General features: G+C 52.7%; 1 protein-coding gene and 1 long non-coding RNA gene across 3 annotated transcripts in view; one reads left to right on the top strand and one right to left on the bottom strand.

The window, feature by feature from the left end:
- MEIS1 (Meis homeobox 1) overlaps nucleotides 1-18,674 on the bottom strand; it is a 93,412-nt gene extending 74,738 nt beyond the window's left edge. For both annotated transcript variants that reach the window (XM_052702975.1, XM_052703049.1), the window contains exons 1-6: nucleotides 17,753-18,674; nucleotides 16,567-16,793; nucleotides 15,091-15,232; nucleotides 14,673-14,723; nucleotides 13,988-14,038; nucleotides 12,526-12,672 (exon numbers count right to left, since the gene is read on the bottom strand). In XM_052702975.1, coding sequence (XP_052558935.1) covers nucleotides 12,526-12,672; nucleotides 13,988-14,038; nucleotides 14,673-14,723; nucleotides 15,091-15,232; nucleotides 16,567-16,793; nucleotides 17,753-17,764 — 630 coding nt within the window. In that variant the 5' untranslated portion in view covers nucleotides 17,765-18,674. The remainder of the gene's footprint in view (nucleotides 1-12,525; nucleotides 12,673-13,987; nucleotides 14,039-14,672; nucleotides 14,724-15,090; nucleotides 15,233-16,566; nucleotides 16,794-17,752) is intronic.
- Nucleotides 11,999-14,095, top strand: LOC128090667 (uncharacterized). The gene is made up of 3 exons (XR_008211057.1): nucleotides 11,999-12,532; nucleotides 13,063-13,250; nucleotides 13,336-14,095. It is a non-coding gene; the product is annotated as an uncharacterized LOC128090667 (long non-coding RNA).
- Nucleotides 18,675-25,748: the final 7,074 nt, after the last annotated feature.

The raw sequence follows: 25,748 nt of genomic DNA, 5'->3' as shown, positions 1-25,748 counted from the left end.
TTCCAATGCCAACATGAAGGGCTGGTCAGTGACGGATCCAAGTCACGGTTGCACAGTTGATTTAAAATAAAAGAGGTTTCAGACCAGGGTACCACTAATGCTGCACCACCATAGGGCGAAGAGCTCATGCGAAGGACTCCAGCCCCAAGAGGCACCATCGGATGGCCCTGCTGCAGGGCAGGGCCACTGCTGACGAAACCTCTGGAGCAGATATTGACTCGGGTTGTGGTAGCAGCAAGCCTTAACAAACAAAAAGGCTGCCGACAAAATTATTGGGCTAATGGCTAAATTGGAGAGTCAATATAAATAACATTACGTGCACTTGTTACCACTGCAGTTGCACTGCCAGTCTCCGAGTCAAGGTAAGAACAGCATGCAGAGGGGCACACCGTGGTGTGCTGTTCATTAACTAAAGAGCAAAACACATTCTTCCAAGCACTGAGAATGTGAAATAAGAGAGAGAGGAAAAACAAACAAGCAAACAAATAAAAAGAGGTCCTGGCCAACAAACAAAAAACTTGACCGTAAGTACATAAATAAAAGAAATAGCCCACTATTACAGGTGATAAAAACTGTGCTCAGCATCGGTGATATATATCTTCAGAGAAGTTTGGCGAGCACAGCCCTCTTGTGGGCTCATTTGTGTCTGTGTAGCAACTGGAGGCTGGGAGCAGCCGGCTCCTCCAAGTGCTGGGTGCAGCTCCGTCCTCTGGCTGCAGGTACCATCCGTCATCCCCTCGCCCTGCAGCGACGGAGCCACTGCCAGCAATTTGTCAGCATCACTGGGGCTTATTGTTTTCCTTCTGAAGTTTTATCTTATTTTCTTTTCCTAAATTAAATACTTATTCATTAGAGAAGAAGGAACATGTTATGCTTGAAATGTTCTTCAGATTTTGTTAAACTCCTCCCTTTCTGAAACCTTCCCACAATCCCCTCGAGGGCAACCAACTACCCTCTGCAGAAATATCTGCGCTCCCTACAAGGCAGAACTTCAAGGGGAAAGGGGCTGATTCGTCAAGTCATTGCACCCACCTCCTGCAAACGGAGCTTGCCTAATTAGCAAAGGTTTGCTTTTTGCATATTTGATCAGCTGGGTCATACTGTGTCCCCAGCCTCACTGGGATGAAGCACTCAATACAACTGCTCAAAATCCTAAGTGTCTGATCCATAGCTCTGCTGCTGGAGCTCAAGCTGCATGATGGACAGAGCCGGCCTTTGCAAACCACAAGTACTATCCCACTTAATTTCTGGAGGGCAGGGTTAGTGAGAACACTCTCACAGCCCACTCCCCATCCAGTGTGGAAGGAAGTTTTAGAATCCACTCTTTTCATTGGGAAGAAAAGCTCGACACGCACAGACTGATAAGTGGGATTGAAACGACATTCCCCACGCATACACTGTTTATGTCATTCTCTGTCACGCCTAGGCTCTGGAGGACCATGAAATCCACAGCCATGATTGCTGTGATTCCCTGACCCAGGTCCTGTGCCCCCCGAACATCTACTTGCAAGCTCACCAAGGCCAACAATATACCTCCTGCCCTGCACATCCCATGCAATGCAAAACAAACCAAGAGTACACACAAGATCTCAACCAACTATGAGACAGATGCCTTATAGTGCCAAGAACACTGCTGCAACCTGCTTCACACAACTGTGATTCAGAGGGAAAAGCTAAGAAAACCACAGCAAAGGCACGATCATCAGGTTTGCATAGAGAAAATGTGCTACATGTCTGCACAAATAAGGACGTCCAAGTGACAGACACGTAAGAACTTTTCCTGCAGCTCAGCAGCGAAGCAAGCAAGACCTTCATGCTGTTGGGTGCAACGGGGTTTGGTGAACTAAAAACCAGAAGGAAATCAGCACAGAAGTATTGGCAGTGACCTGGATTCCTTTCCTATCCCTGGAAAAGTCACAAGTTTCTATCTTTAGTTTTCCCCCTATTTCAGTGAGGATAAGGCTCCTCGCTGACTCCTGTTACTTCACAGCATTACAGGAAAAAGAGACATGAGGACGTCCTTGTGAGTGCAGCATGCTGCATAGGAATGTTTCTGAGAGACAAACCAACAAAATGAAATGAGAGAAGGTACCAACACAAATATCAGAGAGGATGAGCAGTGGGAAATGATTGGGACTTTTACTGATGATTTTCATAGAGACAACACTTCACCCAAAGGGACCAAATGCAAAGACCCTCCAGCAGGCACCCCCAGGTCAGCTCTCTCCATCAGCCCTGCCATTGGATCTCATTGCTAATCCTACCAAGGTTCAGCAATGAGCCAACACCCATGAGCAGCGCAGTACTGGTATCCCCAGTCCTACAGCATGCCCCACGTTGGGTTGGTCACACCTCGGCCTTTCTTGTGCATCGTGGCTCCAAGGCCAGCACTGCCTGCTCAGCTAGGTTCGTCGTGTGTTGTGCAGGGTGTGCATCTCCCACACAGCAAACAGTGACTAGTCTTTTCTATTTCAAGCAGCTCTGCAGTGTAAACCCGTCTCCTCCCTTTGATAAGGGCCCTATCGCTAGATAGCATTAATCCCCATCCCTCTCTCGGCACAAGGAAATACAGCTTTGCAGGCAGGGTAGATAAAATCACTGCTCCATGCAGTTGTGGTTTTTTGTTTTTTGTTTTTTTTAAGTGGGGTGTCTGATATCCTGCAAAAATGTGCATGAGGACAGCCCCGAACAGCACTGACAGCGTGCAGGGTCTCAAGGTGCTGTAGTCCTCCCCAGCTCCTACTGTATACAATAGGACTGAAGCATTTTCAGTGTCTTTCTAGACCAGGAAAAAGGCCTTCCGAGACAAACCGAGATTCCTGTTCAATATTTCATGCAATGATTCCTCCAAAGGTGTAAACAGGAATAATGCCTCTTCACTTAGCCAGCAAACGAGCGTCTGCCTTCCCTTCCTTTTATTGCCTTTACATGTTAAATGCCATTTAGACGGGGATTTGCCAGATGCCTAGCTTTGACTAGGGCTCTGCAGGTTGTGGGAGGCCTAGCAAGGTTCCCATCCAGATCTGCAGGTGGATTTAGGGAGAGAGGATGCACTCGACTCTCCCAGCAGCCACCCCTCACCTTTCTCCCTGACAGGGACCCACAAGGAGCCGCGTACTTCTGAGCCCAGATGTGCAACCTCTCCGACAAACTGCTTCACTTAGAGCAGTAAGCCACATTTCCAAGCCATGCCTTGAAAAACCAACGCATCCTCCCAGAAGATTTTTGGGAGCAGTTACCTTTTGAGAAGAGAAAGTTAAACCGCTGGGGCACCACCTACAAAAATTCCTGACAAGCACAAAAGCAGTGCTCTGCCCAAGCACCCCAACTCTGGCTGCCAGAGAGGGAAGACACTATGCCAGCCTTTGCTCTGCCATGGCCACGCTTCCTTCCAACCCCATCACCAGCGAGAACACTGAGTGCATGTCACAGCCATCAAATGGTCTTTTAGCTAAGTGACAACAGACACGATTTGGCGTCAGCACATTTTGATTACGGCGCATCGTTAGCAGGATTCAAAAGAGCACTCACATCGCGGTATCGTTCAACATAGAAATTAAATTGCGACGTAATGAGCTTCGTTCCAGCTACACCTTTCCTTCTGAACAGATCCCATACCTGCAGAGGCCGTGCTGGGTGTGCAATGTGTTCCTGATTACAACGCATACGTATGCCTAATCTCGAGGGCGCCGCCTTGTTTTCGAAGGCGCTCAGCAAGTCACGCACTCGGGTACGTGCTGCCCGTTATCTGCAGGAGGCTTACAACTGGAATCCCTGTGATTCACATTTTCCAACGCTCATGTCCAAACCCTTCCCCAGACCAGCTCCTCCACGCTCTGCCATTTCACAACCCGCCGCATCCGCAGCCAGGCAGAAGCAAGCCACACGCCAGGCAGCTGCTGGCCACAACGGCGACCGTCCCCAGGCAGCGGGCACGTTGTGGGATGGCGTCCAGCCCAAAGTGGCCATGGCTCCCCACTGCCTCTACCCGCTCATTGAGGGATGGCTGGGAAGCACACGGCTGGCTTCCAGAACCACCCCGAAGAGTTGGGCTGGGAGGTCCCTGAGGCTTCGCCGTTCCTACTGAGGAGGGTGTGGGAAGCGAGCAGTGTTGCAGCCACGTTGCTGGCTCACTGGGGTCGGCATCACCCTGCACCTTGGGATGGATAGGCCGGCCACGACCCCACTACTGCTCCCTGCCAGCCACGTGGCCCCACTCCTTCTGCAGGACTTTGAGGGTGCTGCTACTTCCTTCCACCCATGTTTACATTATGCTTAAAATGTGAAAGACAGCAGAAGCGGCCAAAACCAAAGCATAAAGCAACTGAAAGCAACTTCCACTGTCAGGCTTTAGGTTCAGCAGATTGTTTCCCAGTGGCAACAAAATGGAAGCATTTTGCTTTCTTCATGCTGTTTTTCTAAACTTCGTGCAAAGTGAAATAACGAATTTCTGTTAACATACCACTTCTTAGCTTCACATAAATCCTGTACCTCGCTATTGCTATATGACAGATTAACTAAGATACCAACAGCTACACTGCACAGCCCTACCCCGTGATGTAGAATGAGAAGCAGAAAAGTGGAGCTCATGAGGAACTTGTTGTCTTGCCCCAAAGCTTCAGGGGCAGCCCAGAAAAAGCACCCACACTCAGCTCTCTCCTCGTGCTGCCAGCGGTTGTGTTTACCACCCTGTCCCTCTGCCATCACCGCACTGCTCTCAGCCATATCCAGATCAACACTGTGGCCCAAAATGAGGGATATTTCTTAAATTCCAATCACAAGGACACTTCCCTCATCAACAAATATCTGGCCAACCCATTCACACAGGATACTTTTGTGGGCCAGCAAAGAGCTCAGGGCCGAGGCTAGCACAGCATGGAGCATCTCAGTGCACACAGCTGGGAGCAGAGGGGCCCTCCCTGCCTCGATCCTAAAACCAAAGGCAAAACTGCCACCTCCTCAGTCCCTGGCATGGCTCCTTGCGGCAGCAGCCACGTCCTGCTCTGAGGGCTGACACACAGCTTGTCAAACTGGGTGCAGTCCTGGCCGGCTCATGACAGGGCTGAACTCTATCGGTCTGCTTTTGCCCACGCACACCAAGGCTGCTCTTCAAAATCCCCTCCGACAACGAGACGAAATTCCTCACATTCAGACATCATTTTCCGCTGTTTCTGCTTGCACAGACAGCAGTGGCCCTGCACCCTTGCAAACGGGACAGACAAAGCAGCAACAGCAGCAGTGGAGCTTTTAATCCGCTCTTCTCCTCTCCTACCGACAGCGCCGCAGCCTTAAATGGAGCTGGTTAAAAGCCAGTCTCAAAAACACGAGCGGTGCTCTGACCTGCTCTGCAACAACAGCGCAAGGGGACAAAAACTTCAACACCGGCTGAATGAAATGAAAATTACAAGGTAAAGGTCGCATTCCCTGAACTTGTGCCAACTGCAAGACTCTTACATTACAGCGCCGCAGCTTTCCAAATTTTAAATACAATAATTTTCTGTATTAAGGGCCCAGTAACCCTAATGGAGGCATAATTAGGCATTTATGCCAGGCCCATATGAGAGAAGCTTGGAAAACTTAAATAAACTGTGAATGGCAGGATTAATACCACAGCTTTTCATTTTGTACAGCTGTTTGAATACAGTGCACTGACTGTGATGGCATCAGCTGTTGCTTTACTCTTGGTCAGTATTTCTGAGGTTAAAACAGGCAGTTCTTTTAACCAAATGAATAATTACCCCTCTCATTGTTGGCCTGTTTGCTTCAGCAAAGAGGGGCTGGATGCATATTTGCTTTACATTTAAAAAAAAAAAGAAAAGAAAAAGAAAAAAGAAAAAAAAAAAAAAAAAAGGAAGAAAGAGAGGAAGAAAAAAAGGAAGAAAAAGAGGAAGAAAAATGGAAGAAAAAAAGGAAGACAGTAAACGAAAAGAAAAAATACAGAAAAAGCCAAACTGCAAATAAAATTAGACGGCCCAATGCAAAGCCCATTTGACGCAAAGAGGAGAATTGTAATTCAGTGCAATGGTGAGCGGACGGGGGAGGAAGTAATGCCGTTTTGGAGATCATCTGCACAAGTGGGAATATCATATAGATGCCGGGAGAGTCCTTGAGAAAACATCTCACCTCGGCCCCAACAGAAGAGGAAAGAAAATACTTTGGTGAAACATAATTCGGTGTTTCTAGGAATAGCTCCAGTAGCAAACTGCTTACCAGTGCAACAAGCCTTATAAATTTCATTGTGAACGGGCAACGGCAAGTGTACGACACAGCACAGCATCTGCACGCACAGCTTAGCCAGTAATAAGTAAAGAAATGTGTTAGTTAGGAGCTGTAGAAGACACCAGAAAATCCTTCTAACAAGAACTCAAGCTCAGTGACCTTCAAGCATGAATACAAAACAGTTCCCAAAACTGTCTCGCTGCGTTTTTTTTCCTAGTTCAGGTGAATTACCCTTCCCACGAATTAATTTTCAGTCCTTCGTTTTATGGTTAGAAATATCAGCTGATAAGCTTTAATTGCTATTTCCTTAAGCGCTTGCTTCTTGGTGGACATGGAACAAACTCTGCATATGGGTAGAACTCTCCATGCAACAGCCGCGTGCACAGTCCAGGAGGAGAGCTGGTACCATGGGGATCCTGACACCGCATCCATGCAGGCAGTGCCACACAAATTGCAGCCCTGGGCTCAGGGTTGGAGGATCCGACCACAGCCCTCTGTTATACAGGCAGCAGTACAACAGCATCGCTCTCAACCTGAAGGAGCACCAGGCACGAGGCCGCTGGGGAAAGGCGAGCAAACCAAAAGTGGATGTGGCTGCTCTCATTGAAAAGAAAAGTGGCCTACTCCAAAGGGGATTAGGCTAAAGTGAACTACGGCCACTTTACTTCTGAATGAGAGCATCCACACAATAGCGCAATGCGCTTTAACTAATGCACTTTATTTTTACACCCAGGCAATTTGTCTTACCTCTCCTGAGTGTCCTTCTGCAGACTCGCCCCAGGACCCATCAAGTTCCCAGGCCAGCAGGAGCCTTCGAGCAGCCCCGCAGGCCACTGCATTTCCCTGCAATCCCATGACAGCCAACACGCAACTGGGGAGAGAGAGCTGGGGAGAGATGCTTCCCTGGGGCAGATGGGCTTCTCTCATGCTCACAGAGACCAGGCCCTGAACTACACCACAGCAAGGCCCTCCCGCAGCCATCAGCCTGCAGGGCTCCTGCTCTCACCTACATCCCCAGGCTAGGCTGGATCTTATTTATTTACCCCTTTCTCGCAGGTGGTAAACAGGGAAAAGCAACCAAGCTAAGAAGGCAGCTGAAGGCTGGCGAGTTGTCTTGAAGCTGCATCACAAAATATCAGTGGTGAGAGAGATACCAGGTCATTAATCAGGGACAGAAATACGTCCAAATAACACAAAACACAAAATGTGCGCTCTATTAGAGGTTGGAGTCACCCTCTCCAAAACACTGTTGCAACTGCAGGGAAATAAAAAAAAACAACCAACCAACCTAAACAGTCATTTACAAATTTGCTGGGTGAGTCAAAGCCTGTTACAAGCAACTGAGCATCCGGGGAGCGAGGGAACGCGCCAAGGACACGCGATGGTACGGCAGCACACCCGGCTCTCCTCGCACACAAACCCTGGCTGGGAAACGACTCCAGAAACGTTCCACAATTTTAATGACTGGTTCGGAACAATCCTCGTCTTTATTTTCTGAAATTTGTTTAGATTATACAAGATAGCTCCTCACTGCGAGCTCATGTGACCAAAAAAGCCCCAAACGCAGCAATGCAAAACAAAGAGGAGACTCTCTAATTTAAAGAAGCTGTGCCGGATTTTCGCCGTGTTTTAAGCTGCTTTTTTAAAGCAGTATTTATCAGTGCGACCTACGCTTACTCGTTTTGATTGAGTGCGTTATAATCTGATTTTTTCAGTGCTAACATCACCCGCTCCAGGATCCAGCAACCCGTGTGCATGTGCGGGGCCCACTGCTTTCACTGCTACCTGCATACGGGTAGCGAGGGAAGAATCAAACCTGTGCCCAACCAGGACTAAACCTAAAGCAAAGCTCATTTTGCTCAGCTCATTTCTAAGCTGCCCCAAAAGAATAACCTGCAGAATAATCGCGTCCCGAATCGCGATGACACCGCGAGCTCCCGCTTACGGGAATGCTTTGGGGCAGGTTGGCGGATGTTTATGACAAGTCCCAGAGTTTCCTGGCTGATTTTAAAACAGATATTGGGGAAAAAAAGAAAAAGAAAAAAAGAAAAGAAAAGGAAAGGAAAATCAAAATTCTGCTTTGCGAACTTCAGTTTAGAAAACTTCATACGAGAGTTGGACCTGAGCACGGAAGGCTGCGAGTATTCCACCCAGCAGTGAGGATGAATACGTTCGGACTCACAAGTGATTAGAACAAAAAAATAAAAATCAGCAGAGATTCTTGAATTCAAACGAAATAACAGATGAGAGAAAATACATTCAAAGCTGTATCTCTTTAACAGCTTATTTACTTGCTTTAAGAAACCTGCTTTTGCTAACGCCATTGCAGCCGCAGTGCTCCTGATGGGAACAGGCCCTGAATAGAAATGAACGCGCCCTATCTTTTACTTTACGCAGCCTGCTCAGCTCCTAAATACTGCGGGAAAAAAGAAGCAGCCCCCAAAAAGGCATAAAAAGGACTCATTGGCTCAATGTGGCATAAAGTCAGGGGCACAGCTCTCCATTTGGAGGTTTGGAAATACAGTTTTACCGGCTCTCCTCCACGTCCCACATCACCGTAACGCTTCCATGACGCAGAACCGATCTCTGCCTTGCACTCTCAATGCTGCATCTGCCCGCTCCTCCAACATGGGAGTACGCACTGCAAAGGCAGCAACATGTGCAACTTTTCCCACCCCTTGACGCCATACACGCGTTTGAAAATACCTGCAAGGAACTCCCAAAGTAAAGCAGTATCTCTTCACCTCCTTTATTTTTTTTCCCCTCCGCCAAAGGCATTATTTTAGCACTGTCTGTAGCAAGCTAGAACCAATAGTCTGAATATTCAGAGAAGTTATTGTAGTTGGAACGAGTGGATGCCCTCACTGGCCCATCCACCTCCATGCACAGCACACAGCACATCCCAGTTTATGATACTACCTTCGTAAAGAACATCACATTTAAGCAACATTTCCACCCCTCACGAATATCACTGTCTATCTGCATTTTGTTTGCAGAACCTCTCCAACTGCACGCATTAAAAACACCTACTGCAACATAAATACAAGTGTTTGCTTTACGATATACATATATCTATATGTATGATATACAATCACCCAAGAAGGGCCATCTAAAACACCACAGTTGCAAACATTTAAGACTGTAACAAAAATGACTGCGACTCCAGTATCGGTTTACTATCCTTCAACAATTTCCCTGACAGTGGAGTCAAATAATGTTGAATTATGGACCTTCTTACAGGAAGTATTATTTCATGTTCATTTTTTGATCATTTCCCCCTGCGTACCTATCGGAATCCGACTGTTTGCCGTTTCTACTTAACACATTTCTGCAGATGACATTGGCTTGTATGTGATTCAATTATAATTTGGCCATGTAACGCTGCTCAACAAGTTTATTTCACCTAAGCAAAGCCCATTTTACCCCTCAAAAAAGCCATCTTATGTTGCTAACGTACTTTGAGTGCGGTGGCCACTCTGTTCCTTGCTTCCCTTAAGAGAGGCTTTATCCAGACATACTCCAGGGAAGCGTATCTGCAAAAAGCCCAATTTTACAGCTCAGATTTGAGCACCTGGGAGCCAAGGTGAAGAGCTTCCACCACCCGGCCCCTGGGAGCCGTTCAGAGGATCTGGAGTCCCTAAGAAATGCAATTCCTTCTGTGCGGGTGGGGTTCCGCACAGGACCGACTTTTCCCATCTGCATCACGCAACAGCTGTGTTTTAAATCTTTCCGGGCTACGACAAACATTTGAAAATTTAAACACGCCAATGTTTGAAAAGCTAATGATTAAAAAAAAGGTTTATTTTGAAACTCCGGCAATGGGCGAGAGGGTTCAGTGAGGGGTTTAGAGCCACGCTCCCCAGCTCGGTGCTCCCAGGCGAAACCCCAACTCCTGCCCTTTCCTTCTGGAAGCAGCAGCCCGGCGGGTCCCACCCTGGCAGGCAGCGGGGTCGCGCCTGCGGGAGAAGGATGCTATTGGAGTGACCTCTGGCCAGCGCGCCAGTTAAATCACCGAACAATGGCCAGCGTTATGGGGCTTTCCTGCGCAAAATCTGGCATTAGTGTCACTGCCTTCCATTAAGTGGGGGGACTTAAAGGCGCTGGCACGGAGGGGCCTAGGAGGGAAGAATAAATAAGGGGAAACCAATAAATTAAAAAAAAAAAAAAAAAAAAAACCCTGTTAACTGTAACCTTTACTACCACAATATACGAAAATGTAATTAAACCCATCATAAAAGCTTTTACATACTTACTCTTTTATGACTCTCGAAAGCACAAAGGCGCGCAGCCCGCGCGCACCGCGCACCTCCCGCAATAAACGCACCGCGCGGGGACATCCTAATTAGCCGCAGCGGCGACGAGCACTCAACACCCCATTAGCTGCCCATTAGGGCCCAGATCCTGCCTGCCCCGGCCCCGACGGCGCCGCGTCCCCAGGCAAAGCCCGCGGCTCTGGGCTCGGTCGCGCAACGTTGCGCCTTTTCCCTTCCGCGGGGCTGCGCGCTTCTTGCGCGGGGAGCTCCGGGAGAACGGCCGGCCCCGCGCAGCGCCCGCGCTCCTCGGTGAGGTGTAGGGGGGGCCGTGGGACGGGGACCCCCTCACCCCCGACAACCCCCAAAACTGCAGCTTCGTTTCTTTAGACTTTCGCTTTAATAAAATAATGATTCGTTGGGAAAATGGGGTATAAATCTTCATTTTGGAGGCAATTAAAGTGTTGATTTCATTCGTGCCCCTAAGCGATTCTTGTAATTTGCTCAAATAGCTTTATGTACCCAGCACTCAGAGCTTTTAGAAACCCATTTTCTAGTTAGACTTGTTGGATTACAATTCGGATACAACGGCGACGAGGCCGGCTCTCCCCATCCCGAACTCTGCCGCAGGAACCCCCCATCACCCCCCGCGAGGCAGCGGCATCCCGGGAGGCATCGCCCCGGTCTCCCCCCAGCGCCAAACGCCGCAGTTTTTCCCCTTCGCAGCGCTTCGAGGGCACAAAGCCCGCAAGTAGGAGCCCCCCATCTCTCCTCCCCCCATCCCGCAGCCTGAGTTGCGGGGGGAAATACTGGAGCCAGTGCCCCCGCTGCGATGCAACGCACCTTTCTGCCGGGCTCTACGCACAACTCCTGGCGGTAATGGCATAAGCGGTTGAAGGGAACCGCTGTCTGCTCGGCTGTGCCTTCCTTTAACAAAAGGAAACCTCCAGAGTCGGGAGCTGATTGCTCCTAACACCGTATTTACGGAGCGGATCATACGGGAGAAATAACTTGGGCTTCCAGAGGCGGCTGCCGCCGGCCCCCCCCCCTCTCTTTACCCCCCCATCCCCCTCGCTGCCCTCCGCTCGAGCGGGCAGAGAAAGCCGACCCGAAAAAAAAAGAACCAACTCGCAGCCACCTCCGTTCTGCTCCCGACTTCCCGAGCCCGGCGCTCCCGCACGGGGAGAAGAGAGAGGGGCACACGGCGACGCGGGGTGGGAGAAGGGGAAAAGCTCCTTGCAGCCCCCCCCGGTGCACCCCCACGGGCACAGCAGCGCAGAGCTCCGCGCAGCACAGCCCCGACCTGGCACGGCCAGAGCCGCTCAGCGCCTCGGGGCTTCGCCTGGGGTTCCGAGCTCTCTCTCTCTCTCTCTCTCTCTCTCTCTCTCTCTCTCTTTTTTTTTTTTTTATTTATTTTTAGAAAACTCGAACCGCAAATAATTCAAACCCCGGGTCCCGTTTTATTTTCTCTCCCCCCCCCCCCCCCCACCCCTTGATTTTTTTTTTCCCCTATTAAGTAAAATAAAATGGGCGCGTTTGCAGCAGGCAGGCGTGCACAAAGCAATGTTCACTGAAGTCTAAAAGCGTTCGGCCAAGGAAAACTGACAAGACAGACTAATGAACCGTAGAGACGGGAAGAAAATAGCCAGCATTTGCTAGATTTCAAACCCTCTCTGTCTTCCCCGGACCACCTATCTCGGATTTTATTATTATTTTTGTGTACGGCTCCAGCCGTCCCTTTTCTAAGCCACCAGAAGCCGGCGATTCACGGATAACACTTCTATTATTGTAAAGGGTAAATAAAATAAAGACAAAAATTAAAAGCGACAAGAACCAGGTCGAGTTTGCAGGCGACGCTTTTACAAGCTCATCTCGCCAGGTCGAATCCGGGAGCAAGCCTTAATGAAGCAATAATAGCCGCATTATTCAAAAATTTTCATTTCGATGGAAATTTATCTAAAAGGGACTTAATCATATGCAAATAATAAAAGGAGGCGTAGTGACCCGGCGAGCGCTCTGCATACAGATCTCAACGCGCGGCACTGCGGGACCGTACCTGATCGGTGAGGTTTGCCGACCGCGTTATGTCCTCGCTGTCCGATTTTGATCCGCCCTCTCTATCGTCTATGACCAAATCGATAGGCATTTTTCCTTTCAAACAGCTAATATACCGGTGGCAGAAATTGTCACATAATTCGTGTACCTACATTGAGGTGGGGGGGGAGGATGGGGGGGGGGGGAAGAGGAAAAGGAAAAAGGAGGGGGGGGGGGGGAGGAAGAAAATATAATCAGGAATGCATAAGTAAAATTGACAAGTGCAACCAGTCTCCCCCTTTCACCCCTGTGACATCCGAAGTCCTAAATAGGGGAAACACACTGCAATTATCCCCCCGAGACCTCCCGACGCATCCAGAATTAGGAATAACTTTCTTTTCTCGCAAAATAGAGATATCCCAGAAAATTGACAGTGACAAGATGATTCACAGGCTACAACATATTCAACACCCGTGTTAAATTCATCTGCTCCCGGAGCTGTGGCCATTAGAGAGGTGACCTGCATGGGTGACATTTAAGGTAAACTATTTAATTTCAGCCGGTGATTTCATCGCAAACCCTTTCCAAAGGGGGATGAGGAGAGGAAAAGGGATTAAAACAACAACAACGACGACAAAACCACCAAGAAAACAAAACGATGCTCAGTGCTGAGATACGCTGCAGGCACCCGAGCCGTACCTGCGCTGCCCGCACAAACGGGGCAGATTTTAGCGCATTTCCTACGGGGTGAGAACGAGCTGCCACCGGCGCTCGGAGAAAGCGGCTGAGGGGCTGTGGACTTTAAAACCTCTCCGAACGTTTCTTTTTTTAGGAGAAAAGGGACTGAGTGCCGATGACGGGGAGGCAGCCCTCGCTCCGCTCGGGTGGCACCGCACCGCGGACGCAGCGCCGTTGCGGGGCCGCAGCGCTTTCTCCTCCCGGAGGTGCGCGGTCGTTGCCGGTGGCCAAAACCAGAAGCCGGCCCCGGCGCCCGGCTCTGCTTTGTCTCTGCGAAACGTTACGGGACAGCCCCGTGCCCTCGGCCTGACCCCCGGTGATGGCTCTTCAGATAGAAATAAATAAAGCGACAAACAAACAAGCGAATAAATAAAACAAACCCCATCCCGACTGACTGCCTCCGACCCCGTTTGTCCTTCCCATCCGCCCCCACTTCATCCCCGCTAAATAAATCCTCCCCTTCACCCCCAAACCCCAGCGCCGGGGCTCGGAGCGCAGAGCGGAGCGGTGCCGTTCGGCACCCGGGGCTGCGGCTGAGTACAAAGAGCACAATGAGAGCAGGGCCCGGGCGTGGGGAGCCGGGCGTGGGGCTGCAATTGTAATTAAACTGCGAAGAGAAATGGACGCCGAGATTGGTCTTGACACTAATTACCAGCCAGAAAGACATTTATGCAAATTTACCAGAAGCCTCAACTTCTGCGGGGCTGAAACGGAGGGGGAAGAAGGAGAGAGAGACAAAAAATTACCTTCTCTAATTCCAACAGATGAAACCTTAATACTTGTATGGCTTGGATCATCTGCAAAGACACAAACAGCACGTTTATCCCCCTCCGGGTGGGGCCACTCTTACCCCCCACCCCCCCTCCCCTGCCCCGCTTCGCTTTGGTGGTAAATAAAAACTTGTTTTGATTTATGGCGATGCCACTAAAAGTTAATAGCGGCGGCTTTGTGCCCTGCTTAACGAGAAGCGACCTGGAGTTCACCGAAAAATAAAAGCAACGGAGCGACGGGATTATGCGCATCGTAAACATCGCTTTTTGCAAAAAGGAAATAAAAAAAAATAAGTCCCCCTAAACACGGGCGCTTTGGGAAAGCGGGAGGAAGAGTCCTCTCAAAATAGTTCTGCATCCGTGAGGGGGGAAATGGAGAGCGGGGCGATGGGAACGCAGTGTCGGTGTGGCGGTGGCTGTGGGCAGGGAGAGGGGACCCCCCCCGCGACACAGCGCCGGGATGGGCCCGGTAACAACGCTGCTAAAAGCGAAGGGCTACAGATCCACGTGAGAGGGTTTCGCTTTGGCACCGCGCGGCGCTTGTCACAGCCCGTAAGGAGAAGGCATAGAAGTTCCCAAAAAAAAAAAAAAAAAAAAAAAAAAAGGGAAGGGAAGGGAAGGGGTGGGGGTGGGGAGAGGAAGAAGCGGTGTTAACTCTTACCAAGTTATCCAGTTCGGGATTAGAGGAAAAGAGGGGTTTCTCTGCTCGGATCTAAATAGAAGAAAGGAGAAGGGGGGGGGGGAGGTGGTGGTGTGTGAAATATACGAAAGATTTGAGATGCGGCAGCAGCACGAGCAGACGGTATTACTTCTCACTTCGTTACACTGCCGGGCCCACGGTACAACCCTCCACGCTCCCACGGAACCCCGAGAAGCTGCGGCCCGGCCCGGCCGGCGGGGACCCGAGCACGGGCACTGCGGGGAGCGCCCACAGCCCCCTATTCGGGGGGCCGCTTCGCTTTGCTTTTGCATCCCACAGTACGAGGGGAGGGGGTGGGGGGGAAACGCGCATCTTTATCTCGGCCAAGACTTGTTTTTCTCGTTGGGATTTTTTTTTTTTTTTTTTTTTCGGTGCTGACCTGTTTGGCGAACACTGCTATGTCTTCATTGAAAGACTCAGAGGAGCAAACATCGCCTCCCGCTACCCCGGGTTCCCTGGGCGTGCATGTGGCTAATTCACATTTCTCAAAAATCAGTGCTAAAAGAGGGAACAGGGGGTGTCTGCAAGAAAATACAATGGTCACACACACACGCACGCACACACAGAAGGAGGGAGGAGGGAGGGAGAGAAAGAAAAAAAAAAAAAAAAAAAAAAAAAAGAACACAAATGAGAGCAGCACGGACCGAACGCACCGACCGTCAGTCCCGCGGCTGCGCGCCCGCGGAGCGGCTCCGAGCGTTGCTCCCTACCGACCCCCATCGCCCCCGGCCCGGCCCGCCCGCTGCCGCGCATCTCCCGGCACCCTTCGGCCGGGCTAAGAATAAACCCCAGCGGTTCCAGCAGCCATTTTGAATTAACTTTCCTTCACTTGGAACAAAATAAAAGAAAAGAGTGAGAAATCAAAATAAAACGCGTGTGTGAATGCACAATAACGACCCCGAAATTGTAATCTAAGGACGTACGCTTTCGGGCTTTTGATTCCCACCCCCACCCCCGCCCGGCCCAGCTGGAAGACTTTCTGGGAGCGAAAGTAAAGATAAAGGAGGGGCGAAAAAAAAGGAAAAATAAAGGGACGCCACCAGCAAAGCCCCTCCAGCACCCGAACCCCTCCGTCAGGGCAGTGACACGGCCGGGAGCCCCACAGCCCCGCACGGCCCCCCCCAGCTGTGCACCCAGAGTGACTGCGGGGCCCCCGGCCCCTTCCTTATTGCAAGAGAGGAGCGAATGCGGGCACACCACGCGCCTCAATGCATACATATATATTTTCTTCCTTTCCCCCCCCCCCCCCCAAAAAAAAAAAACTTCATACTTTTTTTTTTTCTTTTTAGTTTTAAGTTTTTCTTTCTTTCTTTCTTTCTTTTTGTTCTTTTTCCCGGAGGGCACAGCAATGAGCTCAGAGAGCCCTCCGGATTTCTGAGAAAGCGATCGAGTGCTGTGATTTCTCGCCCGCCGCAGCGCGCAACTCTTTGCAGAGCGATTTTTAAGAGGCTTTGAAAGTTCCCCCAAGGAGTGCTGCGGACAGAGGGACCGCACTGCACACCGCTCCTACCCGGCCCGACCCGGCAAGTCTCCAAAAATGTTAAACTAAAATCGTTAAGAGGTTGAGAAAAGCGGAGCAGCTCGGAGCTGTCCCCTCGCTGCAAGCGGGGCGGAAAGTTGGGCAAAGGCACCCGCGCAGGTTGCGCCCTGGGAATATTTCCCCCTTCCTCCTCTGTGCGCTGCTTCCAACTTAGGAGGGGACGACAATGTTTTAACGGGGGGGGTGGGGGGGGGAAATAAGATGAGGGGACATGGGGGGGGGACAACCCGGCGGCCCGTCTCCCAGCGCCGCGCAGGGGCATCCCCCCGGGGCCGCGCAAAGTTGCGCGAGCGCGCAACCGCACCCGGCACCTACCCGTAGATGGCATCTTTATCTCTCTTGAGGGCATCGTTGACCGAGGCGCCCATGGCGGGGGGCATGGCGTTGGCGTGGGCGGCGTGCGGGTACTGGTGCGAGTGGAGCGGCGGCCCGTGGTTCAGGTGGTGCACGGGCTGCATGGGGCGGGCGCCGTGCGGGTCCCCGTACATGGTGGTGGGGATGCCCACCCCCTCCATGCCGCCGTAGTGGGGCAGCTCGTCGTACTGCGGGGCACAGAGCGGAGAGGGGTCAGCGGGGGGGAGCGTGGGCGCCCCTTCCTCTAGCTCCGGGGGGGAGAAGGCTAATAACCCCGGGGAGAGGGGGCGACAGCAAAATGCGGTTTATCTCGGCACCCCCCGCGCCCCCCACGGTGTAACTCGGCCCGAGCCGCCCTGCCGATAAACTTTTGGAGCCGGGTACCGAACCGGCGGGATGCGGAGTTCAGCGGTGGGGAGGGAGGTTAAAAAAGAAGGGGAAAAAAACCGGGGGGTTGACTTTGCCCGCCCGCACCCCGCTCCCGGCCCCGGGGAAGGGATTTCTTTGTTAAGGGCGGCGGGCGCGGGTCCCGGGCGGGGGCAGCGCTGTGCGGGGTCCGTGCGGGGTGGGACACAGCTCGGTGGGGGGGGAACGGGGGGGACGGGGAGCGAGCCCGAGTAGCAACGCACATGGCAGAGCCGCTCGCTTTAATTCGAATTAAAGGGACGCGCTCTTGGAGCCGCACCGAAAATGAAATTTCATAAAAAGGGAGGGGAGAAAAAAAAATAATAACAGGGAAAAAGAAAAAAAAACGGAGGGGGAGGAATGGGGGGGAAGAAAGAAGAAAAAAAAGTTGCGCCTACAGCCAGCTCTGAGCTGCCCCGAAGGGCAGCGGCGCATCCTCGCAGCGCGGCGGAGCGCTCCTACAGCCAGACACGCGGAGTCGGGCACTGCGCTGGGCAGGAGGAGGGCAGCACCGCCGCCCCCGGCCCGGCCCCGGCCGCAAAGAGAGGGGCCCGAGAGTCGCCCCCGGGATGGGCGCACGGAGCCGGCAGCGCTCGCCGGGAGCGAGGAGCGGCCCGGGCCGGGCCACCGCGCCGTTCCTCGCTCCGAAGGGAGGGGAGGAAAAAGCAAAAAGTTTTTCGCAGCCCTCTGGCAGCCGCGTGTGGGTGTCGTTTCGCAGAGAACCGCAGGTTTGGATACGTACCCTTTGCGCCATCGGCCTGCTCGCTCCCTTCCTACTTCAACTTCTAATAAATCCTCCGTGAGGCCAGCGTGAAAGGAAAGAGCCGCGCGATCCCCCCCTCTCCCCAAAAATGCAAAAATCCCTCAGCGTCGCCAGCCAGGAAAGCCGCCGGGGGACGTCTTCGGCTCGCCGGGGCTCAGCGGAGCGGTGCGATAACTCAGCATTAAAAAAAAAAAAAAAAAAAAAAAAAAAAAAAAAAAAAAAAAAAGAAGAAGAAGGAAAAAAAAAAAAAAAGAGGAGGAAAAATAATAATAATAATAATAATAATAATGATGGAAAAAAAATTACAAAAAATTACAAAAAAAAAAAAATCAGTTCTGTCTCCTTCCTTCTTTTTTCCTCTCTTTCTTTCTCTCCTTCCTCCCTGCCCGCCTCTCTCCCTCTCTCCCTCTCTCCCCCTCTCGTTTCCAAGACAGCGGCGGGGCGAACGCAAATATCCGTTCCCGAGGCGCGCGGTGCCCCTCACGCCCCGCTCCCGGCTCCCATGGCTTTTTGCCACTCCGGCTGTCAATCACGGGCGGTGTCAAGGTGCTGAATGACTGATGGCGATCCGCTGCGTGCGCTCCCACCGCGCAGGACACCGCCAATGTGGGCTTTTGCTCGGGCGCGCTCTCACCAAAAAGGAAGGAAAAAAAAAAAAAAAAAAAAAAAAAAAAAAAAAAAAAAAAGAGAGAAAGAGAGAGAGAGGAAAAAAATTTTTTTTTTTTTTTTTTTTTGCTGAAAAAAAAATTAAAAAATCGGGGAAGGAGGAGGAGGAGGAGGGAGAGGAGGGGGAGAATTAAAAATTAAAGCGCGCCGGCTCCCTTTATTATGGTTATTATGACGGCGCTGCCGGCGGGGGCTCTCTGCTCGCTCCTCCTCGCCGCGCTCCGCATCCCCCGCCGCCGCCGGCGCGCTCTGCCCCTGCGCGGCCGCCGGGCGAGGCTGGAGGCGGAGGCGGGCGCGGGCCGGGGGCCGGGCGGGGCGGGCGGGCGCGGGGGGGGGCGCTGCCGCCGCCGCCGCCGCCGCCGCCGCCGCGGGCCGCGCGCTGCCGGGCGTTCTCCACCGCCGCCTCCGCCGCCGCCGCGCAGCGCCGGGCTGGAGCAGACTGCGGGAACCCGGAAGTAGTGGTGGCCATAACAGGTCGCGTCTTACACAATGCGCTGGGCGGCGGCAACTCCGCGGCCGGCGCAGGGGGGCGCGCCGAGCGCCCGGCGGTCGCTCGGCGAGGCCGCGCCCCCCCCGGCCGGCCCACCCTCGGCGCGCGGGCGGGGGGGCGGCCGGCGGGGGGGGGGAGCCGCGGAACCGCGGCTCCCCCCCCCCCCCGGGAGCCCCCCCGCCGCCGGCCCCTTTGTCCCGCGGCCGCCGCCGAGTGAGCTCACCCGGCCCCCGGCCGCGCCGCCGCCGCGCCGCCGCCGCCCAATCAGCGTCGCGCCGCGCCCCCATTGGTCGGGGCGGGCGGTAGGGCGCCGCGGGGCGGCGCAGGCAGCGGCTCCGGCGCTGCGCGGTGCGGGGCGGGCGGCTCCGAATATTGGGCGGGGGGGGGGGGGGAGGGGTGTCGGGGTGGAGTAGGGTGGGGTGGGGGGACATATCAAAAATGAAATGAAAAAAAAAAAAATCAAAATCAAAAAGAATGAAAAATAAAAAGGAAACAGAGGAGAGCCCTTCTGGTCTTGACCCGTTTTCAGGCCTTTCTAGGAGTCATTCGGCGCGCTCCGACACTTTTACAACGTAATTACCGCCGCGCAAATTGTTTGCCCAAACCTCATTGCGGATAAGGGTTTTTACAATCGGCAAACAGTTCCCAGCGGGAGGGCTGCGCCGCGCACCCGCTCCGGGCCGCTGCTGCCGGGCTGCGCGCACCGCAGCTTCGTGGGACGGGCGGCAGCGGCCCCTCTTAGTTCCGACGGCCTTCTTTGGAGCTAAACTCGGACCCGAGAGCTTGCAGAACCCGCCGCTCCTCTCTCCGTCGAAAGCAGCAACCCCCCTAAAATAATACCAATTAAAATTAAAAGGGGGGTATGGCTGAAAATACGGCGCAAAGCGGCCTCTGGCAGCCAGCTCAGCCCCAAAAGCCGCTTCGGGAGGTGCGATCCGCGCACATTCGCTTATCGGGCAACAAATGAGGCTTCTAATCGGGCCGAATTTCCCAGCTTCGGGAAAGAATTAGTCATACCTCGGAACAATAAAATGTTTTCTCGCCGCCTTCCCCGCTCCGCCGCTGCCTTCCTAGAAGGGATTTGCGGAGAGGGGGGAAATTAGCATCCGAGTGTGCTCTTTCGCCATTAATATTTAAATTGTTAAAACCCAAATAAGAACGGGCAGAAGAGGCAAACGGGAGAGGAACCGCGGAAGAAAGCGAGGAGAGGGAGATAACCGAGGAATGCTGCAGATAAGGGCAGCGATACGCGCAGAGATACCCGAAAAGTCAGCGCCTGGTGAAACGGAGCGGGGGAAAACTGCTTAAAGACCTATTAAAGGGCAGGAAAACAAAACAAAACAAAACAAAAAACAATAAAGCAACAAAACAAAGGAACCCAAAAAGCGCCCGGAGCTGGAGGTGAACTGCGGAGACCGTCGGCTGCTTGGGGGACAAAGAGCCCCGGCCCGGCTCGAGCACAGCCCCGGAGGGGAGATCGGCGATAGGGGAGAGGGGAGCGGCCGCCGTCGGGTGCCGGCCCGGAGCTCGCCCCGAGAGCCGAGGCTCTTTTCTTCATTCAACGAAGGGCTTCGTAAAATATTCCCAATAAAATTTACGGTCGTCTTAAAACTTTCCAAACACCGCAATAAATTTTTAATAAAATTAAGTGGGAAATGAATTCCTGGCCGGGCGTTCCGCCGCTCGCCGTTCTCCGGCCGAGGAACGCGGCCGGATAGCACACAGCCCCGAACCTCCCGCTGCGGGTTTCTCCCCGCCGAGCACCGGAGCCGAACGGCCGCGCACCGAGCCGGACCGCCTCCCCCGGGAGGGAGCCCGAAGCCCGGCGTTACGCCGAGCCCCGCACCGCCGTGGCTCTCGGATTCGGGTCCCGCGTGGATTTGCGCTCACGGCCCCCCCGTGAAACGCACGAATTCATCTGCGCTCATTGCAGCTCTGGGGACGCTGCCCGCGCTCCCCCCGCTGCTCCGTGCCCACGGCAGAACCCCTCGGGCCGCTGTGGTATCGCCGCACCTCTCCTCGAACGAGGAACGATCCCGGGTACAACTCCGTGGTTGCTTAATTAAAAAAAAAAAAAAGAAAAAAAAAAAAAAAAAAGAAAGAAAAACACCAAAAAACCCTCTGCTCGCCGCTTTGCACCCGAAGCATTGAGCTGCGTTGCCGTCTACTGGGCGATGGAGAAACTGCAGCCCGCGCTGCCAGCAAACTTTCTCGGGATGCGGCACATTTTGGGAGGGAGCTGAGAGCCGGAGCCGCCGGGTTTCTCGGGGGAAATAGCGGCAAAGAGACCCCCGGCAGCAGAGCCGTGGGCGAAACGAATACCGTTGTCAGCAGGGCCCGTGTGGAGAGGGAGCGGAGAGCTGTGCCACGCTCGGGGCTCGCTGCGGCAGGGGGCGGCGGACGGTGCTCCCCGAGGGGCAGCGGACAGTGGAGGGGTGGGGTGGGGGGGGTGTGGGAAGAAAGGGAGGAGGGCAAAAAAAAAGAAAAAAAAAAAAAAAAAGAAAAAAAAAAAAAGGAAGTAAGAAAAGAAAAAAAAAAAAAAGAAAAGAAAAGAAAAAGAAACAAAAAAAATATTAAAAGGTAAAGATTTGCGCCCGCTTCTAAACCCCTTCCTGAGGATTTTTTGGCCCGCAGCGGAGGGCTGCAGCCTGCTCGCGGGGTTCAGGGCGAAGCACAACGAGGAGGTGTTTTAGAATTATCTGTAAATGTAATTTTATTTTAAAAGCATTTTGTGTGCGTGTCTGAGTGTACGTGTATGTGTACGGCTCCGCTCTCGGAGCCGATACCGGAACCATCTCGTTGCCCACCCGCGTACAGCCAACTCGCAGAGCCTGCGTGAGCCCGGAGAGCTGTTAGCAGCGGGATCTGCCCCGCACCCCGCAACCTGCAGCCCCAACCGGGCTCAGCGAGGCTCCGGACTGAGCTTTCGGCCGCTCGCAGCCCGTCTCCCTTCTTCAGCCCTCATGAGGAAGTTCAGCAGAGGAGGACGTTACCCCGAAATATGTGGTACTTTTCCCTGAGGCTTTCCCCGCTCTGCCGGCGCTGAGCCCGCTCCGAGCCCGTCCCGGTAGCCCCGGGGCGACCCGCGACCCCCGAGCGCACAGAGCAGCACTGAACGATGCCCTTGCCTTTCGGTGGGGAGAGTCGAACGAAGAGCGTTCCTCTTTTCAAGGACTTTCCAAGTACTCGCGAAATGCCTTTCGAGACGCAAATCGGCGAGGAACAAACTCGACACCCGTTTGCAAACCGCAATTGGGGACCGGGATCTTGCTGCGCCTCGGCTGAACTGCGGGGTTCTGCCGCAGCCTCTCCGCCTCTCCTAAACTAATTTCCGTCTCTATTACCCACGAATCTCTCCGTCCCTATTACCCACGCTCTGCCCTGTCCGGCTCACGGCTGCACCGGGCAAAGTGCGGCCGTCCTGCAGCGACAACGGAGAAGCGAGGAACGCTTGCAGCCTGATGAAGCGCACGGCCCAAGTGGGAAATCGGACTCAGGACGGCGATGGAGCAGCTCAGCACTCTGCGGGGTGGGGGACGGCCCCTCCCTATGCGGCTCCCTATGCCGGTGCCCGGCTCCTCCGCCGCCGCTCTCCGCATCCCCGGGTGCGTTATCACCGACTTTTGCATCACTGTATATATATTGACTTTACTAAGCGGAGCCGCAGAGTAGCAGTCCTCCGCAGAAGCAAACAATTCTCCCGGCGAGAAATTATAATTAAAATAAGAATAATAATTGGAGAAAAGAAAGAAAGAAAGAAAGAAAGAAAGAAAGAAAGAAAGAAAGAAAGAAAGAAAGAAAGAAAGAAAGAAAGAAAGAAAGAAAGAAAGAAAGAAAGAAAGAAAGAAAGAAAGAAAGAAAGAAAGAAAGAAAGAAAGAAAGAAAGAAAGAAAGAAAGAAAGAAAGAAAGAAAGGGAGAAAGAAAGAAAGAAAGGGAGAAAGAAAGAAAGAAAGAAAGAAAGAAAGAAAGAAAGAAAGAAAGAAAGAAAGAAAGAAAGAAAGAAAGAAAGAAAGAAAGAAAGAAAGAAAGAAAGAAAGAAAGAAAGAAAGAAAGGGAGAAAGAAAGAAAGAAAGGGAGAAAGAAAGAAAGAAAGGGAGAAAGAAAGGAAGAAAGAGTTTCGAAATAGTTTAAATTTGCTCTCGCTGCCCTTTTTCGGAGCGGCGTGCGTTGTTATCAGCGCACATCGCTGCTCTCGGAGCGCTTTGCACTCGATTTTGTGAGCGGGTGTGGGACAGCGGGGGACAGCCGGGCCAGGTCGGGCTGCGGCGGGCGGAGGGGCTGTGCTGCAGGGCTGCCCGCATTGCTTTTGGCTGCCGAACACGGCCGCGAGAAAAGCCACCTCGGATGTGTGTGCGTGCACGAAGGAGCGCTTTATGCGCAACTTAAGAAACTCTTCTGCTTGTTGCACATTTTACGAATCACCCCCGGAACCCTCCCGAGCTCGGTGCTGGGACAGGGCAGCCCATCTCTGTCGTCCCCTTTGTGTCCCTCCGATAACTTCGGCCCTGGGTCAACCCCGGGCAGCATTTTCCGAAGGGGAAAAGAGAAAAGAAGCGAGGGACGGGAATAGGGGTCACTTTGGGGTCTTAATTAGAGAGTTCAGCAGCAGCTCTGCAGCCGGGGGTACCGGAGGGAAACACAGGTCAGAAGAACCCGCATCAGCGGTGCTCCCTTCCAGCTTACCCTGCCGAACGCTTCTTACACCTCAAGCATACTGGCTTTGGTTAAAAACTGTAATTGTGCTTTGAAGGTGGCATTCTCTTTCTGTGACCTTCAGCTGAGTCCCAGGAACAGGCAGAGACCCACCCAGACACCTAGGTCCCCACGTTCAGACAGGTTTCTTGTTTTGTTTTGTGTCTTTTTGTTGGTTTGTTTGTTTGTTTTTACACCAAATCAAAGAAACATCTACAGCAACCAGCTCAGCTCACCCCAATGGCAGCATAATTTCCATGCATCCTCTGAACCCTCCGCGTCTTGGCTACGAGAGCTCTCAGCACGTTTTGAGGGGGACTATCCCACAATTCATCCTTCCAGTTCAAATTGCCAAAGATGTGTTCGCTCTTTTCTCAGTGTTGCAGTGACCAAAGTCCACTCTTACTTTACTCCACCACAATCCTGGCTGCTGCCAACCCCTTCCTTTTGTCGCACGTCACCACCAGATTTCTTTCTTTCTTTCCATACACACCACACCTCTCTGCTGATGAGGAGACCCTCATGGTTCCGCCAGTGCCCGCGCTGTACAGCACTGCCATTAGTGTTACATTTCTAGTTATTCTTGCTTCTTCCCTCAGCCTTTGAAGTTGTGTAGAGACAATTTGATTCATTAGTACCCCCGGCTCGCAGTAACCCTAGCTTCTGCTTTACTTTCTGTATTAGAAGCACATGTTGGAGCCTGTATGTGAGGGCAAAGCCCAACCAGCCGACTTTCCTACGCAGTTCCAATCCTGCTTAAAATCCTCACCAGGCCTGGAGTGCTGCCTTTCCCTGCCTGGGAACGTCGCATGCCCTCCCTGCTGGGTGATGATCCTCTGTGAATGGCACGTTTTCTCCTCCTGCTCTTCTCATGATGGAAGCTTTACGGCCCTGGCACATTCTCCACCAGAGGACCACTTGTCGCACCGGGCTCACGGTTTATTCCATTCCCTCTTTCCACTATCCAATGCTTTTCCTACAGCCTCCCCTACCTGCCTGGTGCTCTGTCTGGGAGCCGGGCCTGCCTGCCTCATGTTTTCCCTTGGACGGGTTCCTGTTCCTCGCAGAGGGTGCCCACTGCTCTGCTTTGAAGTGGTGCAGCACGCTGGCTCTGGGGGCTCTTCCCAGCCGACGTCGCGCTGAGCCCCCCCTCGGCTACATCGCCTCCCATCGCTTTGATCAGATGAAACCCATTCACAAGTGCTGGAGCAAAAGGCCAGCGGGTTCCCGGCCAAATTTGGCTGACATCAAAATATCCTGGTGCTGACTTCAGCTGGGTGCTGAGGCTGACCAGGAACAGGCAGAGCCCAGAGAAACAACCAATTCGTTGCAGTTTACAAGCAAGTCCTGTTTGTTTCAATCAAACAAATCGCTCATCATTTTAAGCAGAATCAATCTAAGATTGGTTTAAATCAAATTCAGTATTCATGTCCCCCCACCCATCTATTTTTAAAAGTTAATTTAATATTATGCTCCAGACTACTTTGCTGCTTGGAAAAGGCCTGTTTCCAGGGACCAGTCCTGAACAGCTGGCTGGTGAGGCAGGGAGCAGTTGGGTCACAGCAGTACTGGGGAATCGGGAGTGCAGTGACCCAGCCCACATCCTCCAGGACCCAGGAAGCCTTGGCTGGGGGAACAGTCCCAGCAAGGTGAAGCAGGTGAGCTCTGTGTTGAAAAAGTCCATTTTTGCCATGATTATATTGTGATATTGACAAGTGATTGTCAGTAGGATGAAATATGAGGGTGCTCAACCCAAAAGTTTGCTGTCCACTTCACCAAGCTTTCATGAATTTGTGACTATCAGGGGCTACGCTTGGCAAAACCCTGTGCAGAAAGGCAGCAGCAGGGTGTCTGCAACCAGGTGCAATACACCCTTCCTTTAAAACTCCAAGCTGGCCACCAGGAGGACAGATCTGACCTCGGGTCTCTGCTTAGCACCCCTGCACAGAACACTGTGCTCCACTCGCCGGCTGCACGCAGGCACCAGATGTGCACTGGTGCTCCACATCTGCCCCAGCTGTGGCCAAGTGCCTGCCTCCCTCCGTGAGCATCCTTCTTGCCCTACACTCTTTCCAGGCCAGCATCATTCCTCCTCACTCTGCTCAGCTCCTCAAACTGCTGAGCCT

The sequence above is a fragment of the Tympanuchus pallidicinctus genome, unplaced genomic scaffold (genome assembly GCF_026119805.1).
Source record: "Tympanuchus pallidicinctus isolate F22 unplaced genomic scaffold, pur_lepc_1.0 scaffold1, whole genome shotgun sequence".
In the NCBI taxonomy this organism is placed as follows: Eukaryota; Metazoa; Chordata; class Aves; order Galliformes; family Phasianidae; genus Tympanuchus; species Tympanuchus pallidicinctus.
Note: the sequence above shows the minus strand (reverse complement) of the source record. Positions and strands in the feature narration are given on the sequence as shown.